The sequence below is a fragment of the Paroedura picta genome, chromosome 12 (assembly GCF_049243985.1).
Source record: "Paroedura picta isolate Pp20150507F chromosome 12, Ppicta_v3.0, whole genome shotgun sequence".
NCBI classification, from domain to species: Eukaryota; Metazoa; Chordata; class Lepidosauria; order Squamata; family Gekkonidae; genus Paroedura; species Paroedura picta.
The window spans coordinates 42,164,079-42,186,931 of record NC_135380.1 but is presented as its reverse complement, the minus strand read 5'-3'; the positions used below and the strand labels follow the sequence as shown (position 1 = coordinate 42,186,931).

The 22,853-nt window shown below is 46.9% G+C and overlaps 1 protein-coding gene across 2 annotated transcripts in view; it reads left to right on the top strand.

Annotated features, from left to right (window-relative positions):
* Positions 1 to 22,853, top strand: part of UBAC1 (UBA domain containing 1) — a 58,018-nt gene that overhangs the window by 3,974 nt on the left and 31,191 nt on the right. Inside the window, exons 2-4 of one of the 2 annotated variants that reach the window (XM_077306209.1) lie at positions 11,626 to 11,746; positions 14,899 to 14,972; positions 19,584 to 19,691. In XM_077306209.1, coding sequence (XP_077162324.1) covers positions 11,626 to 11,746; positions 14,899 to 14,972; positions 19,584 to 19,691 — 303 coding nt within the window. The remainder of the gene's footprint in view (positions 1 to 11,625; positions 11,747 to 14,898; positions 14,973 to 19,583; positions 19,692 to 22,853) is intronic. The other variant, XM_077306210.1, reaches the window with a different exon arrangement.

Sequence of the window (22,853 nt, the reverse complement as noted above, 5' to 3'; positions counted from 1 at the left end):
GTGATGCTTGTGAGGGAGGGATGAAGATGTCCTTTTTTTCCCCCCCATTCCGCTGCTGATATTGTGGTATGGTTTAATCAGTCTATCTTCTCATTGTCTTCGTTTTGATACTGTTACAGCTATCTTGTCTGATCTGATCAGACAATGTTCTTTGGCCATTCTGTTTTGAATTTTGTCAGATCCAACTATACAACTGTTATCTCTAGCACCTTTATTGGTATCTTCATTTGTGCTGTGGTCCACGGCTCTTGCACTGGAACATTTCTTGATCTGTATGCCAAAAACACTTCCCCAGTGTAAAATTAGAATTCACAGTCCACCATTGTAGGCTGCCTTTCACTTGTGTTAGCAGCAACCAAGTTCTTAAACCCTAGTTCAGAATATGATTCTGAGATGGTTTTAGGTATTCTTGCAATCTTCTCGAGTATTGCCATGCCCAGACAACCGTATCCAGGCTGGCTATCCTTATGCCCATCATGCTGGCCAAATCCCTAAGCTATGAGCTTCTGCCCTTATGATTTTCCTGGCTGCCAACACTACTTCTGCTGACCTTTTGCTTAGCCTTATCAACTTTAACTGTGCAGTGTCAATGATGACACCCCAAATGCTCTGTCCTTTGGGTCAGAATCATCAAGCTCTTAGCCACATGACAAATCAGAATTCCTGAAAGACCCCCGTGATCTTCTGCGTCCATTCTATGGAGCTCCCTGGTGCATGTGCCTGGATCAGGAAAACGTATAAGTATGAGCGTACATGAATATCCATACCCCCTAATGTTGCTACTGGCAGAATACCAACGTGAAAAGTGTTCCTGGTGCCATTGCCAGTCCACAAGGAAGAGCCTTATACTGGTAATATACTTAAAAAAAACAAAAACAAAGTCATTTTCTGTAATCTGGTCTTATTGGCACATGCAGCCAGGCTTCTTTGAGATCCAGCAAAGTTAGGTAATCCCTTGACTGCAAGGATTTCTTAATGGAGTTCAGTGTTTCCATTCAAAAAAGCTTTAACTTTATGTAGTGGTTTAGGAATGTTAAGCCCAACACCACTCTACAGTTGCCACTTAACTTGGAACTAGGAAAGGGGGGGGGGCTCTTTGTTTCGCTTCCATATTTCATACTATTTGTATTTCCTTTATGTGTAACATGTGTTGACTTGCCAAATGAATGGCCTCTCGCTTTTATTTGGGTTTTGCTTTTGCAATTTTGTCTGGTGGGAATCTTTGAAATTCTATTGAATAACCTTGTTGTACTATGACCTTGACCCTCGATCCACTGGTGGGCCTTCCCATCCCAACAAGGAAAGTCTGCCTCCCCCCCAGTGCCGACTGCCAGTCATACCTTGGATTGTCTGTTCTTGTCCTGTTTGATAGAGCTGTTATTTACCACTATTAAATTATTGACCTCGGTCACCATATCCTCCTTGAAAGAAGTGCCTTTGTTGTATCCAGGACTGTCTTCTACCATCTTGATGGAAACAAGGCAATGTATGCTTCTTATGAAAAGAAGTGTTAGTGCCATAGTAATTACCTCTACCCGTTCCTCATAGAGATCTGGGTAACACTTTTTCCTTGTCTTTTGGTTCTATCAGAATACTTTCTAGTGTTTCTCCAAAACATCTTTGCCCTAAAAAAAATGGATATGCAGTTACAATGGCCTTAGCTCTCGTATCAGTTTGCCAGGCCTGAAGCCGTAAGATTCTCCCAGCCACTGTACTAGTTGCCATTGCACACGCATTCCTTATTCCGGCTTCAAGTGAAGCAAGTACCCTAAACGCTAGCTCTTAAAACACCTTTTGCCAGCCATTTATCATGTTCTAGAATCATTTATCATGTTCTAGAAAATTATTAGGGCGGCTGGAGTGGCCTTAAGTGGAGTTGTGGGGGAGAGGGGAAGCTAGAGAGCCCCGAAAGGCGGGATCTGGCAGATCCTCTCCTCTGTGAGGTTAGACCAGCTGTTAGGTGTCAGGTTGGGTTGGGTGGGCTAGGGGGGATTTTTGTAGGGGGCTGTGTAGGGAGGGTGAGGTTAGGGTGGGTTAGGGAGGGAATTGGTAGCAGCTAGGTTAAATTAGATTAGTTAGATTGGTTAGGGCCAGTGAGAGGGAGGAGCTACAGCCGCTCTACCCAAAGTATTGCAGCAATTAGATAAGGTTGGGGCCAATATACAGGGCACTACTGGACGTGGCTAGACATGGCATGGTCTGCCAGACAGGAACGACAGAGTGGGCATGGAAGGGGAGAGGGGGTTATAACCCAACCTGGGAGAATTATTCCAGCACTTCTGGGCCAAGGGAGGTATGGCGGTGGGAGGAGGTTCAATAATAGGGGGAGAGCGGCACACGCAGGTCCAGAAAGGCCCCGACCGTGGAAACACGGTAGGTGGCCTGGTCGATGTGCTCGCTGTCCTTCAAACCTCCGTCCCATCCCCAAATCTGTAGGAGAGAGGGCTAGGGCGGAGCCGGTGCTGATGCTATGCAACGCCAGGTCGATCAAGAACAAATCCTCAACCCTGCGGGACTATTTCGCAGGGCATGGGGTAGACCTGGCGTGCATCACCGAGAGCTGGGTGCGCGAAGGTGAAACAGTCGCCCTTAAAGATCTTGCGCCACCCGGCTTCTCGGTCCTCCATCAGCCCCGGCTCCATGGTAGGGGGGGTGGGGTGGCGATCCTAGTCCGGGACAGCTATGCCTTCAGGGCTCTCCCAGCACCATCGATCCCAGGAGTTGAATGTGTCGGCCTGACGTGGGAATCGGTCGAGAACGTGGCCATCTGGGCGGTGTACCGTTCACCCACTGCGCCGCCCGATGCCCTGCTGGGCCTGCTGGAGGCGGCGGCCGCCTGGACATTGCAGTTCCCCAAATTATTAATTTTGGGGGACTTTAATGTCCATGCGGATTCGTCGGCTCCAGGACTTGGCCTGGACCTGGTGTCGGCCATGGCGACACTGGGGTTCTCGCAATTTGTTGCTGGTCCCACTCATCAGGCTGGCCACACCCTGGATCTGATCTTTGGTGCTGGTGTTGAGATCGATCTGGTGGCTAACAACATCGTTCCGTGGTCTGACCACCATACCCTGAAGGCTCGCCTACGGATGCCACCCCTCCCCTGTTTGGGTGACGGACGCATTTTAGTCCGCCCACGGAGACTTATGGAATCCGAAGGATTCCTGAATGCTCTGCGGGACCCGATGCCCTCCGGTGTCTCGTTGGAGGCCTTGGTGGAGGACTGGCAGTCCCGCCTGTTGGCCGCCATTGACGAGATAGCTCCTGAGCGCCCTCTCCGCCCTCGCCTCAAGCAGGCCCCGTGGTTTACCGCGGAGCTTCGGGAGAGGAAGAGGGAGGTGAGACGGCTAGAGCGAGTGTGGCGGAAGACCCGCGACGAAGCTACAAGAACATCTCATCGCACGCTTATGAGGGCGTATGAGATGGCGGTGAAAGCGGCAAAGTGTGACTACTTTGCTGCGGAAATCGCGTCCGCTAGCTCTCGCCCAGCCCAATTATTTAGGATAGTTCGGACCCTTACTGCCCTCGAAGGAGGGCATCAAAATAGTAGTCAATTGGAACTAGGCTGCGAGGCTTTTGCGAGCTATTTTGCGGATAAGATCTTGTCGCTCCGTCGTGACCTTACTGCCACAGTTGATACAGTTCGTGAACTAGAAGCTCCGTGGCCGTTACGGGGGATCAGGTTTGATGGCTTCAGGCGGCTCTCTTTATCCGAAGTGGACAAATTGCTAGGGTCGGTGAGGGCGACCACTTGCCCCCTTGATCCCTGTCCGTCGTGGTTGCTTAAGATCAGCGACCCACGGATAGGTGTTCCCCTGAGGGAGATTATAAACCTCTCCCTTACATCGGGAGAATTCCCTCAGCGGCTCAAGGAGGCAGTGGTTCGCCCTCTTCTGAAAAAACCATCGCTGAATCCGCGGGACCCCGCCAGCTACCGCCCGGTATCGCATCTTGCATTCCTGGGCAAGGTGGTTGAGAGGGCCGCCGCGGACCAGCTCCTAGCATTTTTGGAGGAAACTTCGGCCCTTGATCCATACCAGTCTGGCTTCCGTCCTGGCCATGGGGTGGAGACTGTGCTGGTCGCCCTGACAGATGATCTCCGGCGCCAGCTGGACCGGGGCGGGTCGGCCATTCTCGTGCTATTAGACCTGTCAGCCGCATTTGATGTGGTTGACCACGAGCTCTTGGTTCACCGCCTCGCTGATACTGGGATTGGAAGGGTGGCTCTTAAATGGCTATCCTCCTTTCTAGAGAACAGATCACAGAGGGTCGCTGTGGGGGAGGAGTTATCAGACTCCTTTGCACTCCCATGTGGGGTGCCACAGGGAGCGGTGCTCTCCCCCACGTTATTTAATATCTATATGCGTCCCCTGGCTCAGCTGGTACGGAGTTATGGGCTTGGGTGTTACCAGTACGCTGATGATACCCAGCTCTATCTCTTGATGGATGGCCGGCCAGATCTCCCCCCAGAAAAATTCGCCAGTTGTTTGGAAGCAGTGGCTGGATGGATCAGGAAGAGCCGCCTGAGACTCAACCCCTCCAAGACGGAGGTCCTTTGGCTAGGCCGAAGGGAGCAGGAACAGGAAGCGCGTCTTCCCTGCCTGGACGGGGTACAATTGTCATCTGTGCCCCAAGCCAGGAATTTGGGAGTGATTCTGGATGCCTCACTTTCCATGGAGGCCCAGGTCACTAAGGTAGCCCGGACGGCGTTTCTCCATCTACGCCAAGCTCGGCTACTAGCGCCCTACCTGCCCCCGGAACACCTGGCCACTGTGATCCATGCAACGGTTACTTCTAGATTAGACTTCTGTAACTCGCTCTACGCGGGCCTACCCTTGTCTCTAACCCGGAAGTTACAGCTGGTACAGAATGCAGCTGCACGGGTCCTCACTAAATCATCTTGGAGGTCCCATGTTCAGCCTCTGCTGAAGCAGCTGCACTGGTTGCCAGTTTGTTTCCGGATCAGGTTCAAGGTTTTGGTACTAACCTTTAAGACTATACGCGGCTTGGGTCCTGCATACTTGAGGGACCGCCTATCTCCTTATGCCCCCCGCAGGGCACTTCGCTCTGCGGGTAAGAATCTGCTGATGATCCCAGGACCCCGGGAGGCACGCCTGGCCTCGACAAGGGCCAGGGCCTTTTCGGTCCTGGCCCCTACCTGGTGGAATGAGCTCCCTGAAGAGCTGCGGGCCCTGTCGGAGCTCTCTGAGTTCCGCAGAGCCTGCAAAACGGAGCTCTTCCGCCAGGCGTTTGTCTAAGGCCGGGTGATGGCCCGGGGCTAAGATCGGACCCCTCTCCCCGGAGGGGGGAGACCAGTACTAAACTGACCTGGTTCCCCAGAGTGTTCCATCCTATGCCCAATTATCCTCCGTTCCCTTCTGCTCATCCAGTGGGCCTGTACGGGAATAGTTTTAATCGCCATCATTGTGACTTAGTCATTGTTTTAATGGGGTTTTAATGGGGAATTTTAATGATTAATATATTGTATTGTATTAAAATGTTGTGAACCGCCGCGAGCCGGTTTCCGAGAGCGGCGGTCATACAAATCAAATAAATAATAATAATAATAATAATAATAATAATAACTGTGCCATCTTGCGCATCCAGATGATGGAAGCCCTGGCAGCAATTGAGGGGAGTGATAAATGCTCTTTATACCACTGACATTGCTTTAAATGTCTTGCATAACACATAGTTTGCTTTTCTATCCAAGTGAGTCCAAGTTCTCCCCCTTCCTCAGGCAAAAACCCATAGGATTGTATTTCTACCACCAAGTCCATCAAGAAACTGAAAACCTGGAAAAATTCCTCTACATAGGTCAGCATTGAATACAGTTTTCTTGCTGATGCTGGAAATTGCCTATTTCCCTAGGCTTTGCCCTCTACTTCTTTTCAAGTAATGGAGCACAAGAATTAGCTCTGGATTTGAATCTCCAGGTGGGAATTTTTTTCCTGTTCCCTTGTGGTCTAGATGGGTTTTGCTTTTCTGCATTCCCATCTCCTACTGTTAACCTAAGTTGTATTTTTTTCTAAGCATCCACTTAAAACATATTAGTAATCATCAGGAATAAAAACAATACTTTGTTTATTCTGGGATTACCATTTCTCTATTACTCTCTGCATCTGAGACAATTCTCCTCTGCTTTGGATAAGTCCTCATCTGAATACACTGAGAATCTTGTGGGACTGCAGTAACATCTTTTGAGCTACTTTAGTCAGCCATAGGGAACTTAAGTCCCTGTCCCAAAACATGTCCATATCTGGGGGGGGGGGGTGTGCACCTATATTGTTGGCTTGTCTCCTCATCCTACCTTCTGCTACTTTTATTCCGAGCAAATTGAGGAACCACTTATTTAATACAATCCAACATCTCATTAAACAAGTGAGAATGCCCATGGGCTCTTACTGTACTTTCCCAGCTGTTGCGGGTCTCCTCGTGTGGCCACTGTGTGCACCTGCACATATATCTGAGGCTTCCCATTCTTCTAGCTTTCAGCATTTTTTCAGGGAAGCCTCTTCGTCGGCTTGGTAGGGACGGCCTGATAGAGCGTGCACGCCAGCAGTTAGGGCCTCCAACTCCCCTTCAGGAAGGAGTGCATCTTCTCCCACCTCCATATTACTCTCTGTGCTGGATGCTGCAAAGCTGTCCACAAAATGGTCACTGCTTGCCTTCAGGATGATCCTGCAACAGACTCCATCCCTGCTTTTTTGCTGCTGTCTGCCAAAGACAGAATGGGTAAAGAATTAGAATCAATAATAATAGAATTATTGTAAGAATAAATAAAGGCCTGTTCCACTGCCTGTCCACTGCTCTCTTCACAGAGTTAGGAAACAAACTGAACCTTTGGGCGACTCCTACCTGATGAGGACAGGAAGAATAACTTTTAAGTCCTGCCTCCCTGACAAATTGGTGGAAATCACCCAGAAGTTGTCCTCGCCCCCTAGAGGGAGAACTGTGATCTTGCAATGTATTTTAGTAAAGGTAAAGATATCCCCTGTGCAAGCACCGGGTCATGTCTGACCCTTGGGGTGACGCCCTCTAGCGTTTTCATGGCAGACTCAATACGGGGTGGTTTGCCAGTGCCTTCCCCAGTCATTACCGTTTACCCCCCAGGGTACTCATTTTACCGACCTCAGAAGGAAGGAAGGCTGAGTCAACCTCGAACTGCTGGGATTGAACTCCCAGCCTCATGTGCAGAGCTTTCAGACTGCATGTCTGCTGCCTTACCACTCTGCGCCACAAGAGGCTCTATTTTAGTATTTAGTATTTTAGTAGTGCCCCTTTAACAATTATAAGGATACACCTGAGATGCTCTATTTGATTCTGTTAGGTCCAGTGATGGTGTTGTCTGGGTGTTTGTGGCAGTAAAATTAGCATCTGGGTTTGTTGCAAGCTCTGGTACCAGTGTTCATCCTCAGATGTTTTAATATTGTGGGTGAGGAGTTGTTTAAGACTGAGGGGCAGAATTCAACTGTGTTGGTCTTAAAGGTGACACGATTTAAACTGGGTTCTGTTGCTTCATTCAGACCAATACTGCTACCAACCAGGGTCTAGTTAGTTAACATTTGCCTCATGGCAGTAAGTAAAAAACAGTGGGGCTGGTTGTTTTGTCTGTTTAGTCTTTGGCCATGGATATGCTTTGTGTTTTGAGTGACCCCATATAAGATTCATAGGGATCCATGCATTGTCAAGGTGCATTCTGTGCCCATGGGTGTGCTAAGTGTTTTTGTGGTACGTATAGGTTGACCCAACACAAAAATCATTAGGATCCATGCTTTGGAAACATATTTTTTCTCGCTCTTGTAGTGAATTTGTGATTTTGGGGCAGTCTGTAGCTATGGACATGATACATGATTTGATGGTGAGTTTGGGGTGCAAGAATCCTGAAGATCCTTGAAGATCTGTGCTTTGGACCTACATTTTTATACCATGGTGGTGTCAGAAAGCAGTAGATCTTTCTTTCTTTCTTTTTGCCTACCTGCCTACCTGTAGGCTAAGACATGATCTACATATGACAAGTTTTATTTTCTTTCAATGTAAAAATCATATAAATTCATCAGGATCCATGCTTCTGACCCGTTAGAGCACTACAATATATATTTATATTATAGTTTTGTCTGTTGTCCTGGCTTTTACATATAATTTCATTCTGGGTTTGGGGATGTTCTCTTGAAAAAACTAGAGGGTCACTGAGAATCTGTGTAGATTTTTCCAGAAGCAAGGAGTGCTGAGAAATGCCCCAGCAACAGGTTGTGTGTTTTTTCTGCATAGGAATCTGAGAAAGCCACTCTCTTGGCAGATATGGTCAGTGCCCTACATGTTTAGTGGGCAGTTTCCTTTTCTTGTAAAAGCCAGCTTGCTGTAATGGTTAGGAACACCAACTTCTAATCTGGTGAGCTGGGTTTGATTCCACGCTCCCCCACATGCAGCCAGCTGAGTGACCTTGGGCACGCCATGGCACTGATAAAACTGTTCTGACCGAGCAGGAATATCAGGACTCTCAGCCTCACCCACCTCACAGGGTCTCTGTTGTGGGGAGAAGAAAGGGAAGGCGATTGTAAGCTGCTTTGAGACTCCTGATAGAGAAAAGCAGCATATAAGAACCAATTCTTCTTATTATTCTAAAAAAACAAGTTTCCTTTGACTTTTTAATAGCCTCCTTTGAGAGTTTTTTAAATCTCTGCCTGCTTCCTTTAAATGTTTTCTTAGACAATTAATTGGCAAATACATAGGCTGTTGGAATATATGTTGGGTTTTCATAATTTTGAGTTTTATTTAGTCTGCTATGCAGGCACTCAGGTTCACATCTCTGTGCTTGGGATCAGAACTACCCGCTGATTAAGTCAGCAGTTATTTGCAAAAGGTCACTCCAGGAAAACATAAAAATAAACTTGCCCTGGCAACATTTATGTGGGTATGATGGTACTTATGCTTGTAGGAAGGAGTTGTGGCTTGAGTATGAGTCTGTCGGACAGGACAGATTCTTTGGAGACAGCTTGGATGTCCTGATCTGAGCTTGTAGAAATGTCATAAAAACATATTTGGCAAATAGGAAAGTAGGCCTCTTTAAAGAACAGCCTGTTGGTCTCCCAGTAATGTTGCAAATAGAAACTTCTCACTGAATTCCCTTAAATTAGACAACCAATCTCTTTCTATAAAGGGTCGTTGATTTGACAGGGCAGGTGAACTGGTTGACAGATGACACTGTTGCCATCTCAGGGCTAAGGGACTGTGAGGCCATTATATGGGGACCTGGTTGTAGGTCCATGTCTGGCTTCTCAGACTACTTCCTTCCACAGTGTCCCTGTTACTGGCTGTGGGTTTTAATCAGGTCTATTGACTATCCCTTCCTCTGAGGAAACCTCTTCATCACTTGATTCTGCAGGAGCTTACTGTTCTACGACATAAGGGCTTACACACTGATCTGTTCCAAAACCTTGCCTGGTGTTGCTGTTAAACTGACTGATTGGTATTTTTCCCCTTTGTAAAAACAGGGACTACACTTGTCCTCCTTCAGTCCAGTGTTCTCCTGAACTTTTCAAAGATAATTGTATAGGTTCTGAGATTTCCTCTTCCAGTTCTTTCAACTGCCTTGGATGTTAATAATCAAGCCCTGGAGATTTAATTTAAAGTAGCCAAATATTTCTGAATAACCTCTTTATCAATTCTATAAGATCCTGGAAGAGTCCCCCTGAAATAAATAAATAAACAAACAAACACATAAATAAATAAAAATCTGGTAAAAAGATTACATTAACAACTGGAATCCTATGCTTTTTTTTTTTTTTACAATTGCTTAACATTTTAATTGTTCATGGCTATATTAGTTATGATTATTGTCTTAATGTATTTATTATGCTGTAAACCACCCCAATTAGAGCCTCTTGTGGCGCAGAGTGGTAAGGCAGCAGAAATATTGTCTGAAAGCTCTGCCCATGAGGCTGAGAGTTCAATTCCAGCAGCTGGCTCAAGGTCAACTCAGTCTTCCATCCTTCCGAGGTTGGTAAAATCAGTACCCAGCTTGCTGTGGGGTAAACGGTAATGACTGGGGAAGGCACTGGCAAACCACCCCGTATTGAGTCTGCCATGAAAACGCTAGAGGGCATCACCCCAAGGGTCAGACATGACTCGGTGCTTACACAGGGGATACCTTTAAACCACCCCAAGTGCCCCCCAATTGAGTATTTCCTTGTGAGAAAACAAAGAAGGTATTGACCTATATGACCCCTTCCAACTGTCTAATTCTATGACAAGAGACACTACTGAGGGCGGGTACATTCTCATAATTTTCAGTCCAATCCAGATGCTGAGAACTCAGGAAAGATTTACCTAAGCAGGATCTGCTCCACAGCTTAGAACAGCATCCTTCTTTGGCATCTACCGCCCTCTACAAAGGCATCCTACACCCATGCGGCAATCCTTATTTATGCTCACCTCCATGAAGTTGGGAAAAGACTAGCAATCACCCACCACTACCATCAGTGGAGCATCATATGGGGGAAAAGCTAAGGCACTACAGCATGAGATGCAGGGAAGGGAAAGGGGACAGGGTGCATCTCCCCAGGGTGCCAAGGGAGATAGGAATCCCTGGTCTACCTATATGTGTGGGTTAGTATTTCCCATTTCATTGTATCTGAGGAAGTGTGCTTGTAGGCACACAAAATCTTATGCCTTGAATAAAACCCTTTTGGTCATAAAGGTGCCACTGGACTCAATTTTTATCCCTTTAATTGAAACCTAGATTAAAAAAATATTTTCTCCTAACACTTAAAAGAAAGTAACTTAGGTACCAGATCATCCTCAAGTGAAAGGGTGTGCCACAGACAAGGTGCCACAACTGAAAAAAACCTGTCTCTGGCTGTCACCTGCCTCACTGCTGATGATGGAGGCACTGCAAGCAGATCTTAGTGGTGGGGGATCTGTCCCAAATGGGCTGCATTGAGCTCTTGTTTCCCTGGTGTGGCCCCTGCCCCATCATTCAGGAAAGTAGGCAAAGTTTGGTCGGTAAAATGAGTACCCAGCTTGCTGGGGGGTAAACGGTAATGACTGGGGAAGGCACTGGCAAACCACCCCGTATTGAGTCTGCCATGAAAACGCTAGAGGGCGTCACCCCAAGGGTCAGACATGACTCGGTGCTTGCACAGGGGATACCTTTACCTTTAATTGTTCAAGCTAAGAAGAAACTTCTCTATATTTGTCCAGTCTAGACCAGGCTTTCTCAACTAGAGTTATGTGAAACCCTGGGGTTTCCTGATGGCCCTGGAAGGGTTTCCTGAATGGATGGGGGTTAATTAATTTGTAAATATATTTTAAAAAATTTATTAAACGTGTACTGTGATATAACCATATATAGTCATGTCTACTCAATTCCTCCTCTCCCAAAATGGCCAGTGATGGGCCTGGTGGGGGTGGGAAGGGCCTATATTTCCAACCATATTCTGCATGATTGTGCCACTTTGGGGTTTTCTCTAAGCCTGAAGAATATTTCAGGGATTTCTTTCTTAATGGTAAATAAGTTGAGAAAGGCTGGTCTAGACCCTTGGCAACATGACAGCTGAATACAGAAGACTCATATGTTTCTCTGATATTTTGTAACATGTTTTGGTGTTTTTTGTTTTTGCCTAGTGTGTGCCTGAGAGTTTGGAGGATCCAAAAAGTGTAACACATCACAAATTGATCCATGCTGCTTCAGAAAAGGTGCTGAGTGATACAAAAACCATCTCGGAAGAAAACATTAAAGATAGAGGTATGTTAGCTTTACAGTGAAACTACTCCTCAGCAGCCAGTAATCCAAGAAATGTGATAATGCAGTTAAGATGTCAGTCATATGCCAGGTTATAACTGGTTCAGTGGTCGCTGTGAGTCTTGCTATTATCCACCCTGGCTGGGGTGCAACTGGCCATCTCACCCTTGGCCAAGAACCTGGGAGTGATCCTGGATGCTTCCCTGTCTATGGAGGCCCAGTCACAGGAGTAGCCCTCTCATAATTTTTCCATCTTCGCCATGCAAGACTACTAGTGCCCTGTCTGTCATTAGATTGCTTAGCCACAGTCACCCATGCAGCAGTCACCTCGACATTGGACTTCTGTACCTTGCTCTATGCAGGCCTGCCCTTGTCTCTGACCTGGAAACTGCAGCTGGTGCAGAATATGGCTGCTAGGATCCTCACAGGAACATTTTAGAGGGCCCATATCCAGCCTGTGCTGAGGCAGCTAAATCGGTTGCTGGTTGCTTCCTGGATTTTGGTTCAAGATTTTGGTATTAAACTTTAAGGCCATCCGCGGTCTGGGCCCTGCATATCTGCGGGACCACCTATACTTATTCCCTCCACAGGGTGCTTTGCTCTGTGGGTGCTAATCTATTGCAGGTCCCTGGTTCAAGGGATGTTTGCCTGACCTTGAACAGGGCCAGGGCCTTTTTGGTCCTTAACCCAACCTGGTGGAATGAGCTCCTGAGAATGCTAAGGGCCCTCATGGAGCTTTCACAGTTCTGCAGGGCCTGTAAAACGGAGGTGCTCCTGGCGAGAAAGAGAACCTATAGCAGCAGGAAGAGTGAATGAATCAGAAGTTTAAACAAGGAGGATGTAATTGGCAAAAATTGCCCCTCTTCCATTAGCAAATATGATTGGGATCCAAGACAGTGTGTGTCGGGGTGCTTCTCCCCACTGCTGCAAAGGGTCTTCTGCTTGAGAATTGTCACCAGAGCAAAGTGGGAAAGGGGCAGCTTGAAGATTGCCAATGAGGTGGAGCTCACTACTTCCCTAGGCTGCTGATTCCACTGCTGAACGACTCTTACTGTAAAAAATGTTTTCCTGATATCCAGCCAGTACTTTTCCACCTGTAATTTAAACCAATTATTGTGACTTCTATCCTCTGCTGCCAACATCAACAGCTCCCTGTCCTCTTCTAAGCTCATGGAATGGCTCTCATCATGCCCCTGAGTTCATTAAAGTCTGCCCTGCTAAAATATACTCAACTAGCTATGAACTTCCTTGTCTCCTCGTTGCTAAAGGAATTGTAGGAGGACATGATCACTTCCCCCCCTAAGGTCCCTACCACTTTGACCCCATTTACCAACTATTGCCTGTTGATTAACTTAAGCTGACCTTGTTTGAGCCCCTCTTATTTTTTTTCCACCATTGGAAAAGTGAGTTGTTGGCTCTGTTTTGACTCTGGATGCTTAGCTGATTTTGTCTCCTAGCATACCTCAGGGAAGCTGAAATAACCCATAACTACACTGTCTAGCTGCTCTAGGAGGGCAGCATCCCCCTCCTCACCCTGGTGAAACAGACTGCAGCAGACTCCAATCATGATAATTTTTGTCCTTCCTTCCCTTAGTTTCACCTGCCTCTTTCAGTATTTCCCGATAAGCAAACCCTCTTTATATATACATACTAGAAATTAAGCCCGTTTTATGTCTGAATAAAATGGGTGCTAGGAGCCTGTCTTGTCTTGGCGGCGGGAGCGGCCTCACGGCGGTGAGGCTATCCCGGGGTCGAGAGAAGTCAGAGAGAACAGCTTTCTGACAGGAGGCCAGCTGCGGGCCCCTCCCCCACCCTTCCGAAAGGCCGAAAACGGCCTCCTCTTGCTTGGCTGGAGGCCGGCTGCCGCCCCCCCCCCCTCCCGAAAGGCCAAAACGGCCTCCTCTCGCCCCGGGAGCAAAGCCGCTCCCGGGGCGACAGGAGGCTGGCTGCCGCCCCCCCACCCTCCCGAAAGGCCAAAATGGCCTCCTCTCGCCCCGGGAGCGAAGCCGCGTAGCGCAGCGCGCCTCCCAATTGGCCCTCTCCGAGTTTTTATCCCGGACGGGTTCCGCCCTAACTCCTCCCACAGAGCCCTTACTCTTTTATTTATTCTGCGGTGCGCTGCGCCGCGGGGTGGTGTTTAAGATATACTAGCTTCAAAGCCCGTTCCTAAGAACAGGCTTTGAAAGAGTCCCCTCCCCTGGCCCCTGGCCAGGCAGCTTAAGGTGGCTTTGGGCTGTAGCCGGATCAAGTGGGGTAGGCGGGGGCTGGCCAGCTTGTTAGCAGGCCCGGGACAGAGCTCCTTAGCAGGCCCAGCCTAGCAGGCCGGGAGGCCCTTGTTAGCGTTAGCAGGCCCTCCACCACCACCCTTCGCCCAGGGCCCTCTCCCCTTACCTGCTGCTGGCTCCAGGCACTGAGGCACTCCTGAGAGCAAAGAGCCTAGAGTCCAGTTCTTTTTCTTGAACAATTAGTATCCATCCAGTACTACATTCTATTCATGGGCATCATCTCATGCAAGCTCTGTAGTGTCTTATAAATTACATCACTCTGTCTACATTAGAAGGTTAAGCTCTTCCTCCTTATAGGCACTTTCTCACTCACATCCATCCATTTCTCTTCTGCCTTTCTTTCTCCCATTCTTTCTCTCATGGCTTACTCTGCTTTCTCCCCTTCTCTCTCTCTCTTTCTTTCTTTCTCCCTTTCTCTACACCTGCCTGCCTGCCTTTCTTCCCTCCCTCCCTCCCAGTGGGGCAAGGGGTCTTGGGGGGGGGAGGGGAAACTCCTGCGCACACTCACTGCCCTCTAGCGCCCGCTTTATTTTTCATACAGCAGGCTTAATTTCTAGTAATAATAATGACCAATGAAACTTTTATGCTTTGATTATGCCTAGCATATATAAAGCTAAATGACTATTTATATTTAAATATTATTTATTACTTAGTTTTAAAAGACTGCTGCCTTCTGAAACCTTTTAAAAGGGACCAATAGTAATTGATTCCTGATTCCTGAAGTGTAGTTCCTCTTTGTAGCATTATCTCCCATCACTGGTGACTAAACCAAAATCATTTTCTTGGTGCCTGTCCCCCCTTTTTTACCTGTTTCAAAGCAGAAAATATTCCACCTTGTGTTCTTGTGTCCCAATTCCTTTTCCGTATTAGATGTTTTGGTGCTGGTAAAGAAGAGAGGTCCTCCTACCCCTCCCAAAATGGCTGATGTTTCTGAAGAGGAAAAGGTAAGTTTGGAGGGTTTCTTGTGTTTTCAGGTTGCTGGTGGATATTTCAAGGTGTTATAGCCCAAGTTACAGAAGGAACGCTGAGGATCCCTGATTTACTTCTTGCTTCCTTAAAGCCGGAACATTTTCTAACTTGGGCTCTGTCTACATGGTATGAAGCTTCAATTGATTATTCATAATAAGCAGACTTTGTTGAAGAAAATCTCTTAATTGAAAATATAACCAACGTAGCATCTTTAAATCCTTGCTCAAATGAATACACGACGGGACAGGCCCCTTATCTATACTCTCCCCCAGCTATCCCCCTGAACCCAGTTTTAGTAATGAACACTTCCAAAGCCCTTTTTCCCAGTGCCTAACGAAAGTTGTTGTTGTTATTGTTTGACTTTTAGCCTGCCACTCCCGGAAGGCTCGTGGCGGGTTACATTCACTATAAATCCCAATAAAATACCCCTAAAAATATAACAATATCCTGACAGAAACCAACATCCAAGACATATATGGCGACATAACACAACTAAAGGTAAAGGTAGAAAAGAAAATCCCGGCTGTTTCTGATCCAGCCTGAATTGGCTAAATCATCCTTAGTATTTTCAAAAGAACCCCAAGTTTCAAAACAATTGGATAGCAGAGAATGCTCCCATCCAGCCTCCATTATTTACAATTATGGGAAGTTATGAACAGATCAGAGAATCTATTTTTTTCCGACCCACACATAGAATCCAAACAATTTTAAGTTTTAAAATAATTTTTTTTAAAGAATGAAAATCACAAAATCCCCCCCACAGCCACTGCACACCCACAGAAACCCAAAGAATGAGATAAAAGAGAAACTAAAAGAATCCCTCCAGCCAATCCAGTTACAGCCTTCTCCAGTGATGATCAAGGATTCTAGGCAGGCAGATCAGGAAGGTTCAAGCAGCAGAAGTCAGCCAACAAAGTCTATGGGAGTCAGAGTAAGTCTCTCCTCTCCACCAGAAAATGCAGTTCGGCAAGCAGTGGAGTCCGGTAAGACCCTTGCTTTTATACCCTCTGACCGTGCACAGATTTTCAAAAAAAGAAAAACCCTCTGTGATTGGTCACAAGCAGTTCCCCCCCCCCCAAAAAAAGTGCCCAATAGCTGGAGAGCCAGTTTGGTTTAGTGGTTAGGAGTGCAGACTTCTAATCTGGCATTCGGGGTTCGATTCTGCACTTCCCCACATGCAGCCAGCTGGGTGACTTTGGGCCCGCCACGGCACTGATAAAACTGTTCTGACCAAGCAGTGATATCGGGGCTCTCTCAGCCTCACCCACCTCACAGGGTGTCTGTTGTGGGGAGAGGAAAGGGAAGGAGACGTAAGCCGCTTTGAGCCTCCTTCGGGTAGAGAAAAACGGCATATAAGAACTAACTCTTCTTCTTCTAAAATATCCCTCAGTGCCTCCCCCCTTCCACCTTGGCTTGGTCATGCATGTAAGTTACCAGATGTTATTGCAATGCATTTGCAAAAATACATTAAAGTGGATGCCTCTTCCCCCCCACCCTCTTGAAGAAGTAGTAGTGTTGGTTCCTATGTGCCACTTTTCTCTACCTGAAGGAGTATGAAAGCGGCTTACAGTCGCCTTCCCTTTCCTCTCCCCAGAACAGACACCCTGTGAGGTGGGTGAGGCTGAGAGAGCCTTGATAATACTGCTCGGTCAGAACAGCTTTATCAGTACTGTGGTGAGCCCAAAGGCTGTGGTGAACTTTCATGTGCAGGCACCCTCCCTCAGACAAAATTGATTTGGAGACATCAGTAAAGGGATGTGGGCCACTTTGGATCCCCCATCCGGCCTCGGCCACCTGCTCCCCGCCCAGCTGGGGCCAGACCCAGAGCAGCACAGCAGAGCGAGCGCACTCCGTGAAGCAAGTTGGTGGACTTATAGTCTGGCAATCCGGGTTCAATTCTGCGCTCCCCCACATGCAGCCAGCTGGGTGACCTCAGGCTCGCCACAGCATTGATAAAGCTGTTCTGACTGAGCAGTAATATCAGGGCTCTCTCAGCCTCACCTACCTCACCTGGTCCCCATCCAATTGTGCAAATGTTAAAGGCTGTTCCTGCACCTCCAGCTCTAACCTGAAACCCTGGACCACAGCTGGATTTCCTAGGGTCTGGGTAGAGCAAGAGTCTAAAATCCATGTAGTTTCATATTGTATCCCCAGCACGGATTCCCCAAAGTCAGTGGGAAGAGAATAGCGGCATATAAGAACCAACTCTTCTTCTTTCTCAGCCTGGCTTTCCTGAAACCCTGGGGTTTTGTGATGGCCCCGAAGGGTTCCCTTGATTGTGTGGAAGTTAATAAATTATATATGTGTGTGTTATTAAAAATAATCAGGTGGTATGACCATATATGGTAATGTCCAACTCCCCCCCCCAGTGGCAAATGATGGGGCTGGAGTAGATGGAAAGGGGAGAATTCACTACAATCTGAATTCTCCCTCCCGCCCTCCTGATTACAATACCAATGAATACAGTAACAAACTATATTTATAAATCCTATGTTAAAGTTGCCCTTGCCTGATCTTCCCACAGTGAGTGGGAACTCTCTGGTTATTATCCTAATTAGCCAGCCTTACACTAGAAACTATACTGCATGTTAAGGACTCTGCAATAATTGTAAAAGTAGCCAAGTCTTTTTGGTAATTTTAAACAAAAACCTTTCCACTATGGATTCTGTAACTGTAATTGTTTAAATTTTGCCTTTTTTATACCAATAAAGGTACACTGACTCTAGGCAACCTTACAGAAATAAGAACCATTTTTTTAGGAGGTTAGTAGTGAGTTCCTTAGTCCATTGGCAGATTGGTAATCTCACCCTCGCAAAGACGGTATTTATAAGCCCACAAGAGCAAGGGTTATAGGTCAGCAGGAATAAGCACTCTAAAGTGGGTAAGAAAACATTCACTTGTCATCAGAGATATGTTTTGTATTCTCATGAACAGGGAGACTGACAAACATCTGAGAGGTACCTTGTTAATATTGTCTCTGGCCAGGATAGAATGCCTTGGTAAGCCAAGGTCCTTAAGACTAACAAGCAGTTGTCCGCAGGCTCTCCCATCCAGTTCAGCTCATGTGTTAAAGGTCTTAATCTGGTAACTCAGAGCCTGTTGCACACTGTTGTTGCACACTAGCTGGGAGCAGAGCTCAAGCTGGCAAGGTGGAGTTCCCAGCCCCCCCCCCCCCATATCAGGGTGTAAACCTGCAAGGAAACAACAGCACCTCCAGTCCTGGAGTGTCAGCCAGACATTTGTGCTCGGCAGTCTGGGGCTGTCCAAGAATGAGCTGGTTCTCTAAAGCAAATCGGAGACCAAATCTGGGACCACAACTGCGCATCAGGCAATAATGAGTGAAGGGCCAGTGGCAGAATAGGCCTAGAACCACCACGTCACAACCCCGTGGTCCTCCTCCAACAAAAGTGTAAGTCTCAGCTCCTGTGAAGGCTCCTGCAGAGAGATGGACAGGGGAGTGATCAAGTCCTCCTTGCCACTGTGGAAGTGACCAGGAGGACACCTGCAAAGCTGGACTGCAGTTGTACTCCTTCCCTATCTTCCCCTTTCCCAAAATGGCTGACCAGAGAATTGGCCGGCATCTGTAAGTTTAAGCACTTGGTGATTCCTCTCTTCTCATCTTCTATCACTCTTCTCTCCTCTCTGTTGATGGAATAGGCTTTGTCAGTTAATTAATCATTAATTGAATTGGAGGCATTTTGCACAACTCTCCACTTCTATCTCTATAAGGAGGCTTCCTAGTACTTATGTCAGAACAGACTGGCATCCCTTACAGGGGTTCCTACCTGATCCTGGCATCTGGCGGGGGCGGGGCCTCTCCGCTGCCCCTGGGACTGGGAAGGGCCCGGGGGCAGCTCCTCCACGGTCAGAAGGTTGAAAATGACTGCTCTGATCGCAATCATTATGTAAAAGTATTTGGGTTGTTTAACTGTAAGGTTCATAAAAAGGAAGAATTATTTGACCTGAAACATATTTTCAATGATGGTATATATTTCTTGGCTTAGTGATTTAATGCAAATTTGAAGCAAAAGTAGTTAGCAGTAACATTAAACAAAAACTTTGCTAAATAGCAGGCTTTGGTGCCAACCAGATCTATTCTGTGCTTTTCCAGCCTCAGATCCTAAAAACCTAAAGGTATTCTTTGCACAGTAGTCCAGTCACACTGATAACAGTCCTGTTAACACAAACTACTATCTTAGAATACAGGTTGTTGGTCAGCCAGGCATAAAAGCAGGCAGCAGGTTAATTTCTGTGGCAGAAGACAGGGCCAAAACGAAACCACTTCTGGAGAGGAGGAACCTCTCAGTATGTCCAATACACTGATCTAAGATTTGCTGCAATCCAAATTGGTTTTTAACGGTATTTTACAGTGCTATTCAGTTTGCACCCAGTTGTCAATGTTTTCATTATAATCCTAGGCACTTGGTTGGACATTGAACCTCTAAATTCATTAGTGCTAAAATGTTCCCATGGTAATTCCACAGTTATTTGGTTTAGCAATCCACCTATCAAATGACTACACGAGGGAAGTCCCATTCTGCACATAACACGTGGCATGTTTTGAACAGATTTCTCATCTCATTTAGCGGAAGCTGGAACAGAAAGCTCCAGATAAGGAAGCAATTCTGAAAGCAACCACCAATCTCCCATCCCACAGTGTAGACCGCAGCGTGGCTCACCACAGCATGAGGGATGTAAGTACTCTGTTTCTCTTCTCTACTGTTGCAGCTCTGGGAACAATCCTCCCTGCCCGTTCTTTTGTAGGCATTTTTCATAATCTCCCCGCAGAAGCTGCTTTGTTCACTACTTCAGTCTGAGCTTTTTGCTAGAACTAACTTGAGCATTTCCCCTTTGCTTGGCTTTCATTGTGGTAACTGTAGGTTTGTCTTTTGGCTTCTTTATAGGTTTCTCTTTGTGAGAGCTAGAGTGTTGTAGTGGTTAAGAACAGTGGCTTCTAATCTGGAGAACTGGGTTTGATTCCCCACTCCACTTCTTGTAGCCAGCTGGGTGACCTTGGACCAGTCACAGCTCTCTCAGAGCTCTCTCAGCCTCACCTACCTCATAGGATATCTATTGTGGGGAGAGGAAGGGAAGGTAAGCCACTTCCTTCGGGTAATAAAAAGCGGGGTACAGAACAACAACTCTTCTGTACACGCCAACTGTGGGGAGGATTTCTGTCGGATTCCAGAGATTTCTGTGCCTCTAGAGTGCTCTTCCACCACTCCTATCCAGAACTGGCCTTTCCCGTCCAAACTGCCACATGCTGGGAAAGGAAGAAGCGCTCTTTCCTCAGTCCTCTCTTTGTTCAAGAAATAATTAATAATTAATAAAACAATTTATATATCCCATCCTTCCTGAATAGCTTAGAGTGGGTAACAACTTAGTTTAAAACATCACATTCATAATAAAAGAGATTAACATTAAAACCTATCATGCATTAGTCCATGACCTCATTTAGACTGGGTGTGTGTGTGTGTCAAAGTCCTTGGAGGGCCAAGCTTTTCTGTATTTCAGCAGTGAGACCAGCACTTCCTGATGCTCTATTTGAGCCTCAACTGTAAGCCTGGTGGAGCAACTCTGTCTTGCAGGTCCTGCAGAACAGATTAAGGTCTGGCAGGGCCCTGATCTTTTTTGGCATAGCAGTCCCCCAGGAACGCGGCCAAGACTGAGAAAACCCTGGCTCTGGTTGAGGCCAATCTCACTTCCTCTGTGCTGGGGATCCTGCACAGGTTTAGGTCAGATGGCCTTCATGCTGTTTTGGGTTGGGGATGGACGAGGTGGTCCTGTAGATGCACCGGTCCCAGATCGTTCAGGGCTTTAAAGGTTTGCACCAAAACCTTGAACCTGTTCCGGTCTCCAGCCTGGAATCAGTGCATCTGGTGTTATGTGTGCCTTTCACTCAGATCCTATAAGTACTCATGTGGCCACATTTTGAACCAGATGGAATTTCCAGAGCACTCTCAAGGGAAGTCCTGCATAAAGTTAGTTGCAGAAGTCTAATCTAGAGGTGACTGTTGCGTGGATCACTCTGTCTAAGTCCAATGCTGAGAGATAGGGCATAAGTTGCATACAGGTGGAAAAATGCAATAAAAGCAACATTTATGATCTGGGCCTGCATTGAAAAGGAGGCATCCAGAATCACACCTAAGCTCCTGACTGAAGACATCTGTGTTGATTGGGCTCTGTCAAGAGCCAGAAGCTGCACCAACTGTTTCTCCATATACCAGTCCACCCAGAGGACCTCTGTCTTGGCTGGATTCAATTTCAGCAGACTTCACTTGAGCCAGTCCACTATGGCCTTAAAGCATGTAGCTAACAGTCTGACAGTGCCAACTGGTGGCCATCCATTAACAGGAATAGCTGGGTGTCATCAGCATACTGGTGACAACCCAGCCCAAACCCCCAGATCAGCTGGGCAAGGGAGCTCATGTGGATGTTAAATAACATTGGGAAGAGTATTGCTCCCGGCAGGACCCCACAGTTGTGGGCGTGACGCTAGGAGAGGCTCCCCCCAAATACCATCCTCTGTCCCTGACCTTGGAGAAAAGACTTGCAGCCATTTAAGGGCTGTGCCTTGGATCCCCATTTCGGCTAGGAAGTAGGTCAAAAGCTGATAGTGAACCATACTGTTGTCAGGTCTAGTCAGCAGTAGCTCCAACTCTCCCAGATTCAGTTTTCTCGGCCTTGAGGGTAGGACCAGAACCAATGGGATGAAATTAATTCAAAAGAATTTTCAGCTAAACATCTGGAAGACGTTCCTGGCAGAGCAGTTACTCTGTGGAACAGGCTACCTTGGGAGGTGGTGACTTCTCATTCCTTGGACGTTTTAAAGCAGAAACACTGATTCTTTGAATTTAGGCAGATTGTAGGTGGCTGGGCACAAGGGATTGAGTCCATGCTTGGCTCTTGTGGCTGATTGCTACTTTTGAAATGCTGATTGCCACTTTGGGGTTGGGAAGCAAATTTCCTTCAGGCCGGGTTTTGTTTTTGTGTTTTTGTTTTTTTGTTTGTTTTTGTGTGTGTGTGTTTTTTTAGGAGGGCATCATCTGGTTATGGTATTGGGTTCACTGGGTAGGCCGGTAGGTGTGAATTTCCTGAATTCTGCAAGAGGTTGGACTAGATGACCCTAGAGGCATCCTCCAACTCTATGATTCTTTGATTCTATGACATAATCTGTCAGGGCAACCAATGCCATCTCTACCAATGGCCATGCTGGAAGCCCAACCTGAATGGATCAAGTGTCGATGTTTCCTTTAAGAACCCCTGCAGCCATTCTGCAACTGCCCATTTAACCACCCAGGAATGCTAAGTGTGAGATCCGGCAGTAGTTGGCCTGGTCAGAAGGATCCAGCCATTGCTTTTTCGGTAATGGCTTGACCATGTCCTCTTTTAATCTCTCTGGGGAATGTCTCTGAGTTCAGGGGTAGGTTGATGATTTCCTCACCTCCAGCTTTTACCAGCTATGAGGGAAATTGCTCAAGAGGACCCACGGTTGCCTGGATGGTTGCCTGGGCCTTGTCTACATCAACTAAGAAGAATGGACTGAATCAATGCAAAATTGGACCCTGAAATAGCCATAGGGCTCTAGTTCCTTATCTGCATCAAACACAGCAGGAAGGTCCTGGCAACAGAAGAAGCTTGCAAAGGCCTAATATCCGATTTGGAAATTTGGTATAGTCCTTTAGAGAAGAACATCAGAGATCAGATTTTTCAAAAAAAAATTCATTTATTAATTTATTCCTTCCTTCTTTACATTTTTAGCCCACCAATCTCAGGGAAATAGTGGCAGGGTACAATATAACCCCCCCCCCCAAATATAAAACCCCATTCCACAACAAAACATAGATAAAAGTGGA